We start from the raw sequence: 15,681 nt of genomic DNA, 5'->3' as shown, positions 1-15,681 counted from the left end.
GCTCACAGCCTTCGTTTTGCGTTTTTGTTGCAGCTGAGCGCATTTACAGTTCAAAAATCCTCCTATGGTAGTAAAACACACCCAAAACTACCCAACGACGACATCTGTGAAGCTCGACAGTTTCTTGTTCACGCGAGTGCATAAATTAACCTAGTTATTACGTGGTGTTTGGTCGGAGTTCGATTTAACTGAGTGATTCCGGCCTCCATTTTGTTTTACACAAACTCATGATGACGTCTGACATAGTTTGCTACTGACGTGTCTTTTTGTGCATGATGTGGCGATCTACCTGATCTAAATTTAGATCCAAAAATAGGTCAAGACCAGCCGGGTCCGAATACGAAATTAATTCGTAAATAAATCGCAGGTCTTGACTCTTTGGGTGCAAGTCAATGAAACTTGGTAGTTCTTCTAACGGATAGCTGCCTGAGGTATGACTAAAAGCCCCAGGGGCTCCGTGCACCTGGATTTGACAAGTTCAGTACCTACTACCTAACTTCATTTCAGACCCACACCCATTATTATACACACATTCCACATTTAAACCATTAGTCGGCCCCCTGTCGATATTTATCGACTAAGTTCCTTGTTATATCTGTGCATGGATGTAAGTAGACTGTGTCAGTTGTCATCGTGTCTGTACATGGACTGTATCAATCGTTAAAGGTACCATCCGACTCCCGTAAACCATTTGTTCCTGATCACAGAGCACCCCGAGCAGTCAAGTACATGACCAATTACTTTCATTTGCCATTGACAAACATCTCGGCTGCTTCCGTTTATAGAGAGAAATTGTATTTCGCGTCGAGTTACTTGTGTCAAAAAAGCCTTGTTGTAGCGCTAGAGCTAGAGGGAACTTTTCAAGAAGAGTTGTTCCCAACTTAGTGAGTCAAACAACAACAGGCGGTCGACGAATTAAAACCAGCAATCTCAGCAAATAACTGATTCCGATGTGTATGTGAAGGCTGGTCTTAATATACGCAGTAAGCCGCAGTGCAGCGCGCAGCGATTAGTCTGATCACTCAAATACTTGACAACTGCAACTCATTTTACAAAGTCATTAAACACATTTCTCCACGGTCCGTCATATTTCGTGTAATCCGACATGAATTTGCACAACAAAAAACACAAAATTGAGCCAGAGATCCAAACTGGACCTCAGATTCGAAGACATATTGTCAGACTTGTGATGTGGTCAAGAGGTTAAAATGTGTCATGTCAATGCGTCATTGCCAGCCAGCCAATTAGCCTCTACTGCTGGAGACACAGCTTGCTTCGCAGTAAAATTAACTCCATTTTGCTGTAACTACGATGCGCGCAGTAGTTCCTCTTAGGGGCAAATTACATCAGCGCAGAGTCAGCGGCACAGACGGCGCACTGCAGATTATTGGGTTTGTTTTCTCCTCCAGCCCGCTACACGTTGCCTGAAAAGAACACAGGCCAAGTGCTCGTCATAATCCCAATCGCAGCATGCAGCGCCGCAGACTGCGCAGGTGTAATTTGCCCCTTTTTGGCTACGCCCATCTGCTCTGATTCGTCGATGGTGCACGACGCGCTACGAATTATGACGAGTACGTGGCCTGGTTTTCTTTTCACGCAACGTGTAGTCAGAGGGGGAAAACATGAATTCGGCGTCGCGGCAGTGCCGCTTGAGAAATGGGCTGGATTATATTTTTGACGCATGCAGTGTGATTGCAGCGTGAGACCAACCAACCAGAGCAATGTATTTCAAGGGGCACAATCTACTCTTTTGTCAAAGAATAACGCATGTATCTTCATGCCAAATAATGTCAACGCTTGTAGACGGCCATTTATAAATAAATGATTCCCAGGTGTTGTGCGTGTGTTCATGTCATGCATAGTCATGTTATTGAAACGTTTTAAACACAGTCATTTTAGTCAAAATAGCAGATAATGGCAGAGACTGTACAGTACACAGGTACGCTTCATACGGTGCTAAAAATTGAGACCGGAAGCCCTGTGCCGCCACCATGCAGAAACATGGGACAACCTACTTTCGCTTTCCACAGCAGTAGCGATATCGTGCAGCACAACCACGGCCGCGCCAACACGAAAGCACAGTGGGGCATGGTGTTCGGGCATCAATTGCTCAAACTCACATGCCAAAGGCTTCAGGATGTTCAAATTTCAAAATTGTAATCCTGTGAGGTTATCCTCAACTATGTTTCAGACATGCTGCGCCTTACTCTGACAACATTCTTTTTGGATCTGAAATCTGAAAAAATTCCATATATGGAGGAAGGGCCCCACATATGGGGACCGACTTTTGTTCTTCTGCTAAGGCTCATAAATATGGACAAGTTGTGATTTTGTTTTTGTTTCTATTTAATGCCTTTAAAAGCTAACTCGCTGCAGCGAAACCGAACGGTTAACTGTACAGATCACAACCACCAAGCACAAAATGAAACTTCTTCACGAGGAAACAAGCATGAAACAAAAACTAGTCCATATTCGGGGCCCTTCTCATAAATATATCTTGTGTAAATGTATCTCCATCTCGCCCTGGTATAAAAGACTACAGCATATTTACACAAACCGTTCTTATTGTTATACGTCTATCTTACTTGTCGTGTCATTGGTGTTGTTGCTTATTGGTGTTTGTGTGTGTGTGTGTGTGTGTGTGTGTGTGTGTGTGTGTGTGTGTGTGTGTGTGTGTGTGTGTGTGTGTGTGTGCGTGCGTGTGACTGACAGAGAGAGAGAGAGAGAGAGAGAGAGAGAGAGAGAGAGAGAGAAAAGAGAGAGAGAGAGTGAAAGAGCTTTCGGAACAAGAAAGAAGCAACTGATAAGAAATAAGAAAATCATCGATCGATCAAGATTCTTTAAAGTCAGCTTGGTCACAAGAATGTTGTTTAAGTTGCTGTATTTTACAGTTTTCCTTACATGATAACTTAGAACTTATCTCCGTGTAATTGACTACCCATTTCAGTTTCGAGGTGATGGGACGACACCAAATTGACTAAATGCCGTAGTTACCGATTTAACCGGGAACTATTTCGTTAAACGATTTATTCCTGACATATTTTCTCAGGCTTAATTGACCATGTATTCTGTATGTATTTGTATTTGACTAAAACACACAAAAATAACGACGGTTAGTTCGTGAAAAGACACTGACTTGCATCATGTTTGCATAACTACAGCGATGCAGCGGATATTGCGTAAGTAAATTTGATTTAATTTTAATCTACACCATTTTCTGCGGTGTTTTTATGGTCATTTAAAAAGGATGTTCACAAACAAACATTTTTTCATCCAGTTACTTTTTTCAGCACTGTCAGCCGGACAGAACAGACAGTATGTTGATACAAACGTGATATAAACACAGCCGACAGCAGCCGCTTTACGCGAGCTACCTTGTGCGGCAGTGGCTCTTTTCCCGCGCGCTGGCTGGCCGGTCTCGGTTTTGCACCGCAGCGCAAAGAAGGATGAAGCGTCTCTGTGTACTCTACAGTCTCTGATACTGGTCACCAAAGATTTCAATCGCTGTCAGATCCCATCCATGCGTTCAACACTGTATACCTCTTCAATTTAATTTTCTTGCCATGCCTCGTTGGTGTTATGGATACGAAGTTGCACGGGCAAGCTGGCGGTGGCAGGTTCGATCCCCACATGTGTCTAATGTTTTTACGTTTTTTTCTTTTTAAAACTGATAATTTTGAACAGGAATTCACAAACACAGAACAATACAATTTTGACACATGCTTTGGATATGATTCGTAATTAATGGGACATATTTATTCTTTATTTATTCTAAATTTCTCTGCACCTACCCCACAGAACAACTAATACATTTTAAACAAACACTACAATAAAAATACTTCAAATTGTCTTTAAGATTGGACAGTTTGTTGTTTCCTAAAATGTCAATCACTTTTTTAACGAAAACAAATCCGAATTATGTCAAAATGCTTGGTAATAATGTTCAATTTAACTGCTTGAAAAAACTAAACTTTTTTTTTGTATCACACCCTTTACACATTTAAATGTCAACTCGGAGTAAGCTCCCATGTTTTTCTCACAACAACATTAAAGGCACAGTAAGCCTCCCGTAAACCATCACAGAGCTCCCCGAGCGTCTACATACAGTACAAGCATACTTCCATTTGAACGCTCACCGAACGGGAACATCCTGGCTGCTTTCTGTCGAGCGTGAGAAATTTTCAAAGAATTTATTTTCGTGGACTTGGGCTGGTACAACAATGGCGCCTCGTTTTGGTGCTGGACGGCTGTTATGATACCGGAAATCACGCCCGGACAGTAAGCCTCCCGTAAACCATCACAGATACTGTCAGGCTTTTACACACAGTACAAACACGCTTCCATTTGAACACTCACCGAACGGGAACATCCTGGGTGCCCTATGTAAAGAGCGAGCAATTTTCAAAGAAATAATTTTTCGGATTGTCTCCATCTCAATCGGACCCATCCTGAACTCAGGTCAAAAATGAGTTACTTCCCTTCAACTGGCGATAGCCGTGGAGCGATGATTATCAGAATGATTCGGACCGTGGTGCGTTTTGGCGCTTGACGTAACTTTTAAAATCTAAATAATAAATTCTCAGCTTGTTACACAAACATTCTTAAATCATAAAAGAATTCTTTTTTCATCAAGACAAGATCAGTACAATCGGAAGTTTTGAAAGTTTGAAAAGCCCGAAAGCAGGGTCACGCAAGGTCGTGATTTTCGACGGTTTATAGGCAGTCAAAAGCCATCGTTAGAGTTCTTATGAATCACATTCGGTTTTTTTCGTGAAAAGTCAGAGGTACAAAACGTGCTATTGCAGATAAGCTCACAGCGAGCCCCATTCAAATTACAAACTGACGACTGCATTGTGAAAAAGGGAAACTGGATCACACGGGTTCACGATGGCTCAGGGGTAAAATAAACCACGCAAAAATAAATTCTTTGAAAATTGCTCGCTCTTTACGTAGGGCACCTAGGATGTTTCCGTTTGGTGAGCGTTCAAATGGAAGGGTGTTTGTACTGTGTGTTCGTCGCGATATAACCTTCGTGGTTGAAAACGACGTTAAACACCAAATAAAGAAAGAAAGATGTACTGTGTGTAAAAGCCTGACAGTATCTGTGATGGTTTACGGGAGGCTTACTGTGCCTTTAATGACACGCGCGGCATTGACGCTGTGTGTGTGAACTCAGTCTCAGGTACACATAGCACGCATCCTAGCATTTAACCACGTCATGTCCCAAAACAGACACTAGTTCTGGGGACAGAAAAACCAAGTTATGGGCAGAATATACCGCTGTGCTGCCTTGCTGAAGTTGCGTAGGTCCTGCTGAAGTTGCGTAGGTGAGCGGAGCTCCGTACAATACGAGCAGCTGCATTCAGTTGCACGCACCGTATATTCAGAACATGCTTAACGTAGTGTTCGCTCAATATAATGACGTTTTTCACCTCGAAAATGTCCATATCGGAGCCCCATAACAATGCAACCCCCCCCCCCCCCCCCCGATAACATTCGCCACATGTACCCAAACCCTGTCTTTATACCCGCTATGAAAACCCACCTGTTTAAACTCTATCTGGAATAATAAACAACTCTTTACCTGTCTTGTTTAAGTGATGTGTGTTGTGGCACTGTGAGTGTGTGTGTGTGTGTGTGTGTGTGTGTGTGTGCGTGTGTGCGTGTGTTAAGTTGAGATTTTACAATGTTCATTGTACATGATTTATTGAGTTGTGCATCTATTTTATGGTATTGACTTGTCCATACGTTGATAATGTGTTGCTGTAAGTTTATTGTTACGTTATTTAGTTAGAATATATATGTATTTGATGTTTGAATAGTATGTTTATATTCATAGTTAATGTGTAAAGCGCGGAGAGCAAAGTTTACTGTGGTTCGCGCTAAATAAGCTTCATTATTATTATTATTATTATTATTATTATTATTATTATTTAAGTTATTGAGACATCCCAGTGCACTAAGGGATTTATAGAGCAAATCGAGAAAATTCATTATTGAAGGAAGCGCATAGCGCTGAGTTCAATAATTATTTTCGAGATTTGCTCTATAAATCCCTTAGTGCACTGGGATTGTTTCAATAACGATATTGTCAGTACCGCCAGATAAAAAGGAAGATTCAAAAAGCACATTTTGCAACGCGCATTTGGATAGGCGTAACTGTGTGGTCAGGTTTGTGTCAGATCTACTTTTGTGTGGGCTGTCTCAAGTGTATCGTGCTTTCGTCACACGCAAACTCTTGTTTTAATTTCTGTTGGTAAATTCCAGTGTAGCGTTAAGCTAAAAAGTGATGATCTTTCATAGAGACCTCATTTAAACTCGGAGAAAGGACTGTGCTCTGAGTTATTTGCGATTCGAAACCTTCATCGAGCTTCGACGGATTGACTGTGCAGAGTTTTGCCCCTTGCCAAGGTCGAACGGAAAGCACATTTTCAAAATAAATGTGGCATGTTTCTCGTGTGGTATTTTCTGTTGGTAAATTCCAGTGTAGCGTTAAGCTAAACAGTGATGATCTTTCAGAGAGACCTCATTTGAACTCGGAGAAAGGACTGTGTTCTGAGTTATTTGCGATTCGAAACCTGTAGTCGAGATTCGACGGATTGACTGTGCAGAGTGACTCCCCTTGAATTGGCTGACCCCCAAGGTCGACGGTTAGCGCATTTTCAACTGAAATAAATGTGGCATGTTTCTCGTGTGGTATTTTCACTCATCGGGGAGTCTGGTACTAAATATGAACGGTAAGAATGCTCTGAACCCAACACGTATTATATCCCCATGGTTTTTTTCGTTCACATTTGCCCAACATGTTAGTTTGCTGAGCGGGGTTTATGTCGTCTGCTAGGCTAAGGCAATCGAACCACTAGTACTGCGGCATTCCAAAAACAAATATTGCTCGTCACGTTGCACTGAGTCTGCACGCATGAAGCAGGCTGGTAATAAGTCTTATATATGTCACGGACGTACTAAACCATACACGTTTTCGATTCCGATTGTTGTTGCCTTGAAATAATAATTCGAACTGACGCAGTCGTATTTCAGTGTAGTCTGCTACGTATGACAGAGTCGATCGAGTCAGTCGACTTCCAAATGCTTGTCTAGCAGGTACATTATCGGAATAACACTTGTTTTTTGTTAGCTGCTGGAAATTGTATACTAACTCATCATTTGGTAAGGTGGATACTAAGCTACATGCCACTTAACACGGCATTTGAGAAGAATATATGCAAGTCGAAAATGAGATGAGACACAGTGGCTTCTATTTTTAGATCAGTGGGCTTTACTGTGGCACAGGCACATGCAATCTGTCAGAAAAAAACACTTCTGCTTTAATTGAGCCGCAGGAAATTCATGGTCATTTGGTATTGTGGAGAATGTCATAAAGTGGTTTGCATGTGAAATAAATGAAATTGCTTTCATATGTACGTGTTCTGCCCTATTGCACTGTCTCTACCCTTTTCACACCAAACACTTTAACAACAGAATTTGGGAGGATACAGGCTCATTATTTCCTCAACCAAAAACAACATACTTCTTCACTTCAAAAACATCAATACGAATCAACTTTTCGACACACAGTTCACACAATCTTTTAGCTTTCACTCAATGCATGTAAATACATATTATAAAGATACTTTCTCAAATATAGATTAACGCACACCAGAAGGTACTGACAGACACTCACGAGTTCGAATCACGGCTCACTGCATGTCGCCAGTTTCACTTCCTTGTGTCGCTGAATCCTCGTAGAATAATGAATTCCCAAAAACTCTTATTGTAGATGCCAACACACACCTTTCACGTTTCTCCCCGAGAAACCCTTCCGCCATTAGCGAAAGCAACCGTCGTCAGCTACGACCGGTAACGATGAAGACTCCCTCGTCTAGTCATCCAGCGCCAATGTGGTCCCTTGCTCGCCACCATCGTCCCGCGCTCTTCCCGTGTAAGGTTCCTCCCTCGTACACGCCATGGAAAACCCTCATGGAAACTCCTAAAGAATTTAACCAAGTCTTAATATAACATTCTCTAAAACCATCTCTTCTTCCAAACGTTCATGTACCAACTCATACATTCTCGTTCATTCTACGTTCACATTCCGTCCACATTCAATATCCAAACTAATAGTTAATCTATGAATAACACTCCCATACAAAGCATGACCGTCTTAAACATAACATAAATGCGTAACATTTATGTTCAAGAAATTCCCCATGAAAAACCGTGATACAATTACATCAAGAATTCTCTCAAAGCTTCACACTAAGATTTGGTGCACTTTGTATACACGTAGAGGTTACACGCCGAGTCTCAGTGATTATCAAAAATAATGGTCGAAGTTAGCGGATCATGAAAAATGCGAGCTTTAGCGAGCTTTTTCATGACCGCGAACTGAGACCATTATTTTTGATAATCACTGAGACGAGGTGTGTAACCTCTTTATTCCTCCTTTCTTCAGTTATTCAAAGAAAAGAGGAGTTTTTTTGCGAAAGTTTGATCGAATCCTATTCTCTCAACCAGTCAACCTGCGCAGGCGATCGATTAATGCGCGGTTGTATAGTTCCGTGCAAATTATTCCATTCTGTTAACACTTCTTGTCAGTTTTCCTATTTTGGGCTAAAATCAAGTACACAGATATGCTGTTATTCTGCCGTGGCGGCAAAGGCAGATATTGTGTGTTCTGTATATGTTTTAGTATCGCTTAGGATAATGTTTTTTCGTCAAATGGGACTAGCAGACGAACTTTTGCACCCGTGTTCCAACGTTAAAAACTGTATGAAGTTCAGTTTTCTGGGGAAAATAGTGTATGAAACCCCTTTATGTTGTTTAAATTGATGAGATGTGTGCATTTGGTTGCGTGTGATCTGTTTATTAAATGAAATATTGTTGAAAACTGACCGTCGGATTGCAGTCTGTTGTCGAAGGAACTGAGTGAAAAGAAGGGGAACTACTCTTGTCGCTAGACAAAGTATGAGTTACTTGCCTTGGGAAATTGCTTGTGATGAACGGCTTGACGGCACGGCAGATGAGATTCAGAAAACAACCGAACTCATGGATTTTATATGGAGATTCATGTGTTCAGGCCTGTAGTTGTTAATTTAAATGCGGTATGTTTGTATTGTTTGCTCCAGAGATGTATACTTCGTACATTAGAGCGTTCGGAACTTTTCAGTCGCAAAAAGTAGTACCGAAACAGAACAACCTCTCAACCCATTGCACTATCGAGGATTCAGGCTGTTGCTGGGTCGTTATTTGTTTGGTTGCTGGGTCATTATCGAAAAATAACTACCCCTACAAGTTTACAGAGGTAAAGAAGCAGAGGGGGGAATAATAACATTTACACTCCAGCTATGTATTCCAACGTTTCTTTCTTTCTTTCTTTCTTTGGTGTTTAACGTCGTTTTCAACCACGAAGGTTATATCGCGACGAGGGAAAGGGGGGAGATGGGATAGGGGAAAGGGGGGAGATGGGATAGAGCCACTTGTTAAGTGTTTCTTGTTCACAAAAGCACTAATCAAAAAATTGCTCCAGGGGCTTGCAACGTAGTACAATATATGACCTTACTGGGAGAATGCAAGTTTCCAGTACAAAGGACTAAACATTTCTTACATACTGCTTGACTAAAATCTTTACAAACATTGACTATATTCTATACAAGAACCACTTAACAAGGGTAAAAGGAGAAACAGAATCCGTTAGTCGCCTCTTACGACATGCGGGGTGCAGAGAAATAAGGATGTGGAAAAGAAGACTTTTGGTAAGTGAAATAAAGGTGATGGATCCAGTCAGGTAGAAATAAGACAACAAGAAAAGAATTGGAAAACTGCAGGGAATAGTAGGGAGAGTTTTCTTGGAAGGAAATATAGATGAAAGGACTGGTAAGGCAGAAATAAGACAAAAGAAGAGAAGTAAAGGGGTGGGGTAGCTCTGTTTAAACGCTCCCGCCGCGTGAAGGCGACCCCATGGGAGCGTATTCCAACGTCAATAATATACAACATAGTAAATCATTTACCTTGAGATACCCGTCTCTTGAAAGAGTACTTGTTCCCAGAACAAGACCGACACGCGCCGACAACCTTCCCGGTTGAAAATCTCAAACGCTGTGACGTTATTAACCCCAGACCAGCTACATGTCTCAAAACACAGCTCATCTCAAGCTAAAGCCAGTTTTGCGTGGAACGCACAAAACACGTGAATAACGCTCTCCAGTCTCTACGCCTCGCTCTAAAACATTTAGGGAGGTTAAAATCACGACGTTGTTCACATCACAAATTATGCTACTCACATCTTTGTGACAGAGAATATAAGCTACATGTCCCCGAGTACGCAGTACTAGGGTCCTGCAGACTTTAATTGTGTGTGTGTGTGTCTGTCTCGACTTAACAGCTTATTGCTGGGAAACTACTGGGCGCAGTTCGTTCAAAAGTTGATACACTAACTTGATAATAGGTCCAATTGGTCGTATTAAAACTTCATAATGTTACCTGGGACCTATAATGCAAAATAAATCACAAAAGCCACTCTTAACGGTGGGAGTTTTTGCGGTGGGAGGCTGGTCGCTTTGCGAACAGCCAGTCACTGAACTAAAGGGGAGACTTGGGCGGCTGAGCCGAACACGTCACGCAGTGACGAGAAAAGCATGATTTGCAAGACAGCCGACGGGTGGGGATTTGGTCTCCGCAAAGAAACTATTGGTCTCGGTGAAAGAGAGGCAGAGAGCAGGAGAGAGTCTATGGCCAAAGTGATCCGGGTTCGATTCCCGGCATGGGGGGTCTTTTTTTTAAAAAAATTTAAATTCTTGTTTACTATTGTTTATTATGAACGTTTTAATGTTTTATTTTACTCTAATAGTTTTTTTAATTGTGTAAAATAAATTAAAAAAAAATAAAAACATTTTTAAATCCAAGTGATCGGGGTTCGATTCCCGGCATGGGCGGTCCAATTTTTTTTTTTTTAATTCTTGTTTACTATTGTTTATTATGAACGTTTTAATGTTTTATTTTACTCTAATAATTTTTTTAATTGTGTAAAATAAATAGATATTTTTTTTAAAATCCACGTGCACAAGACAGAAACTTTCATACTGGGGGAGCGAGCCAGTCTGAAGAGTACTCGGGTCCAGCGCCAGCGTTTTTTATCATTAATTAATTCTGAGGATGAGAGTACAGTCTCGCTTAGTCAAAGGGCGGATGAATACGCTCTGTGGAAAAGTTAGCGCACTCCAAGAGTGCACTAACAGTTTTAAGCGCATCGCCATTAGCCAATCAACTGGTGCACATCAGTCATGTGACACCAGTACTTAATGACAATTATTATTATTACAATTAATATTATTGTTATTATTATTATTAGTAGTAGTAGTAGTATCTTTCTGAACCCAAAACTGCTGTTTTACATCTGGGCTATCCACTGAAAATATATCCTTAACTTTGTGTGCTCAGTGTATGTCATGTTTACTCAATATGATTAGTACTACGATTATAGCTTAAGAAATCGACCCTAAAAAGATTTCATCTTACTCTTTATTATTTCCTGATTTCAAAAACATATAGATAAAATTATGTTGTATTTAAAACAAGCTCAAACAAGCTCAGAAAGTTAAAAAGAATACAGACAAGGAACTTAGTCGATAAATATCGACAGGAGGCCGACTAATGGTTTAAATGTGAAATGTGTGTATAATAATGGGTGTGGGTCTGAAATGAAATTAGGTAGTAGTTAACATTTGTTTTGAATAATTATTGGTATTTTGACAATGTGGGTAGCATGGAAATGTAAGCATTTGAATGTAAGTCTTTGGTACCATTGTACCCAGGAAGAGAGACCAAAGATAGGAGTAGGTTGCAATAGCTTGTGTGGGCTTTGAGTTTTGTTTTTGGAAAGAAAAAGAAGACAATTACAGTAATGCAATATTTATTGTGAAAACCAACGATTGTACAAAGAACATGTGAAGCAACATTATGTCTATGATGATGTGAAGAAAATTTGTTATGATTTATACTATTATTATTTAGACTTGAGACTGACAGTGTTGTGACGAGCGTTGGCTAATGGTAACGAGTACATATGTGTGTAGTTGTGGTGTGTGTGTGTGTTTGCGCGTTGGTTTGGATTATGGGTGTAATTTGTAAAAAAGATGTGACAGTAATAATGGAGTTCACATCAGTGAGGTTAGTTTGAAATGGAACACACGCACGTTTTTGAAAAAAACAATATGAAATTTTGAACCATGAGATCTTTATTAAATAATAAACTGAACATAACAAAACATCAAAGCAATTATTAATAAGGTTTGAAAAGCTTGACTTACTATGTTAAATAGTGGATTGAAGGCTGAAAACGTAATTTACAAATTACATCTGAGATAGGGACGCGGGTGGGGGAAGTGCTGAAAGTGTGGATGAGAATAAAAAATTAAAAAAATGCTGAGTGACAACAGGGAGGTTAAAGGCTGCCCTTTTCGTAGCGTTCATGAATTAATTCCTATTGTTTACATGTGCCAATAATGTTATAAAACTGTACCTAAGGGGACATAATAACGATTGGCTGTAGCTTTCGAACACAGAAAAAAATATTTCAGTATTGCAAAGTGGTTTTGATAGTGTCGAATGTAAACAGAACAGTCTCAAGGTGAAAGTGGATATTTTCCGGAAATTGCGAAGTTAACAAGAATACCGGCAGAAAAGCGCGCTTTCCTGCTTAGCACAATACGCTACCGCACTAATCTGGCGTGTCAATATCACTACGTTTTGGACGTGGAAGGTGAGCGATTTCCTTCCGCCCTCAGCTAATTCAAGAAATCACCCCCCTCCTAGGTACACGTGCACCCAAGTTAACCTCTGCTTTGACCTGTGTGCCAAGAGTCAGATTTTTTGTTTGTTTGTTTGCTTAACGCCCAGCCGACCACGAAGGGCCATATCAGGGCGGTGCTGCTTTGACATATAACGTGCGCCACACACAAGACAGAAGTCGCAGCACAGGCTTCATGTCTCACCCAGTCACATTATTCTGACACCGGACCAACCAGTCCTAGCACTAACCCCATAATGCCAGACGCCAGGCAGAGCACCCACTAGATTGCCAATTTTAAAGTCTTAGGTATGACCCAGCCGGGGTTCGAACCCACGACCTCCCGATCACGGGGCGGACGCCTACTGATCTCGTGAGAACGGTTGAGGCCTTGCAAGGTTTTGACGGCAACAATAATTATTGTAGTTCTGTAAGACTTTATTTCTGTTTGATTTGAAATATGTTGGGAAGACATATTTATCAATTGATCAACAAAATACAACATAATACAAAACGACACAACATTGTTAAAATCATTATTGGCCAACGTTGAACGTTTACGAAGGCCTCAATCTTCCCGCGCCGTAGACCAGATTAATAGGTGCTTGATTTTGTTATTTTGATTTACATAACATTAAACCTTTCTTGGGGTTCATGGTCATGGCAACAGCCATATTAATATTATATGATGTATGATTTTATATTTCAGCATATGTGAATTACATGTCATCATACCAAACTGTCATACATTTTTATTCTTACATTATTCTGATTGATCACAACCAAACCTACTATCATTGGACACATCCAAATGCAAGCGCCTGTTTTTGACAACTTGCCATTGATCTAAAAATATATTTTTAGATCAGTGCAACTTGCTTGGATCTCTTGTTTGGCCTGTAGGTAAAATGTACAATGTATTTTCTGATTTGTGCACAAAAGCTTTTTAAAAATTTTTTTTTTTTAACATAACAATGTTTAATGTCACTGTATGTTTGAAAGACCATGGTCAAATTTGTAAAACAAATGTTAAATTAGAAAATAAATAACATTTTGGTTCATGATTTTTCCTACACCTGTGCTGAAAATAAGACATAAAAATGTTGGTATATAAGTCACTCAAATGCAGAGTAGTATGAATGGTTTGAGTTTGTTGCGGTTAACCCTGCACAGTTCGGCCTATGATGTTTTTGTTGAACAATTTTGCCGTCACGCCTCCCATAGAGTGACGTATTTTACAACTTCCTGTGTTACACAAACTCAGTGATGACCAATTTTGCTTTCACCCCTCCCATAGGGTGACGGATTTCACAACTTTCTACTGATGAACAATGTTGCCTTCATATGACGGCTTACTAGTGCCAAAACCTGGGGTTACCCATCATCACGCGATAATTACTAATTAACGCTGTCAGTTAGTTATTTTCACGGGAAAATGACTAATTTTTAGTTTTGGCACTAGCAATCCGTCAGGAAGTGAGCCAAAACTAAAAATAAGTAATTAACAGGTGAAAGTTAGTAATTTTCCCGGGAAAATTAGTAATTAACACGTGAAAATGGTAATTATCAAGGGAAAATTACTAATTTTCCCTTGATAATTACAATTATGAGGTTTTGGCACTAGTAAGCCCTATGACGGCTTACCAGTGCCAAAACCTGGGGTTACCCATTATCACGTGATAATTACTAATTAACGCTGTCAGTTACTGTTTTCACCTGTTAGTTACTTATTTTCACGGGAAAATTACTAATTTTTAGTTGTGGCACTAACAATCCGTCAGGAAGTGAGCCAAATGTAAAAAATAGTAATTAACTGGTGAAAGTTAGTAATTATTCCGGGAAAATTAGTACTTTTCCCGGGAAAATTAGTAATTAACACGTGAAAATGGTAATTATCAAGGGAAAAATACTAATTTTCCCTTGATAGATACAATTATGAGGTTTTGGCACTAGTAAGCCGTCATACCTTCACCCCTCCCATAGGGTGACGGATGTCACAACTTCCTGTGTACACAAACTGATGACGTATTTCACAACAAAATCAACCTCGAAACTATCCGAATAGAATGGGGGCCTCCTGGCCCCCATAAAAAGCGCGCTTTCCTTCTTATACCGCAATACGCTATTCTTGCATGTCAGTTTCACTTCGTGTTGCACGGGATAAGTGAGCGACTGGCCTTGCTGCGGGGATTGACGAAGCTGTTTTATCTTGGGAAAAAAATAAGTGCGTTCAGTTCTATTCTGTGGGTTCGACAGATTGACTAAATGTTGTAATTTTGCCTCACGCGACTTGTCTTTTTGGTTGAGGTCAAAATTGGTAAATTACAAACTGACTGCAAAGGTGTTATCATCTACAACAGTTGCAAATTACACTATAACAAGCCACAAATCAAATTCTGATCTTTGGCAGGTGATATGAACGAGCTCTACATCTACATCTACGAACGCTCCGAGAGATTGGGCCAGATACCCAACAACTGGACGTTGTGTAACCATTTCCAAGGGGCGTTCCGGACAAACACGGAAAAGAATTTCACCTGCAAAAATGCGCCCATTGTGGGCGTTTACGTTTCTATTGTAGCTCCCCCGGGAGTGAGGCTCAATCTGTGTGAAGTGCAGATCATTGGCCAGCCTGTATATTGTGAGTGCAAAATCCTCGTGCCTAAAGGCACAACCCTTTCAGACTTCAGACTCACCTGAGGAAATGGTGAGTATTAGGATTCATATGTGTGCGTCCCCATGTCCGGCCGGCCGTCTGTCCGTGGACAAAAAACTTAACGTTGAGGTTATCTCCGATGTTTTTCAAGCTAGACATCTGAAACTTTGCACACTTTTAGGGTTTGATGATCTCACGGGGTCACAGCGGGGTCATGTTCGTTTCATAAAAACTTGACGTT

The 15,681-nt window shown here is 40.5% G+C and overlaps 1 protein-coding gene across 1 annotated transcript in view; it reads left to right on the top strand.

Moving 5' to 3' along the window:
* Nucleotides 1-15,681, top strand: part of LOC138977778 (uncharacterized) — a 141,754-nt gene that overhangs the window by 71,563 nt on the left and 54,510 nt on the right. Inside the window, exon 11 of the mRNA XM_070350383.1 lies at nt 15,195-15,425. Coding sequence (XP_070206484.1) covers nt 15,195-15,425 — 231 coding nt within the window. The remainder of the gene's footprint in view (nt 1-15,194; nt 15,426-15,681) is intronic.

Source organism: Littorina saxatilis, linkage group LG10 (genome assembly GCF_037325665.1).
Source record: "Littorina saxatilis isolate snail1 linkage group LG10, US_GU_Lsax_2.0, whole genome shotgun sequence".
NCBI lineage: Eukaryota > Metazoa > Mollusca > Gastropoda > Littorinimorpha > Littorinidae > Littorina > Littorina saxatilis.
Note: the sequence above shows the minus strand (reverse complement) of the source record. Positions and strands in the feature narration are given on the sequence as shown.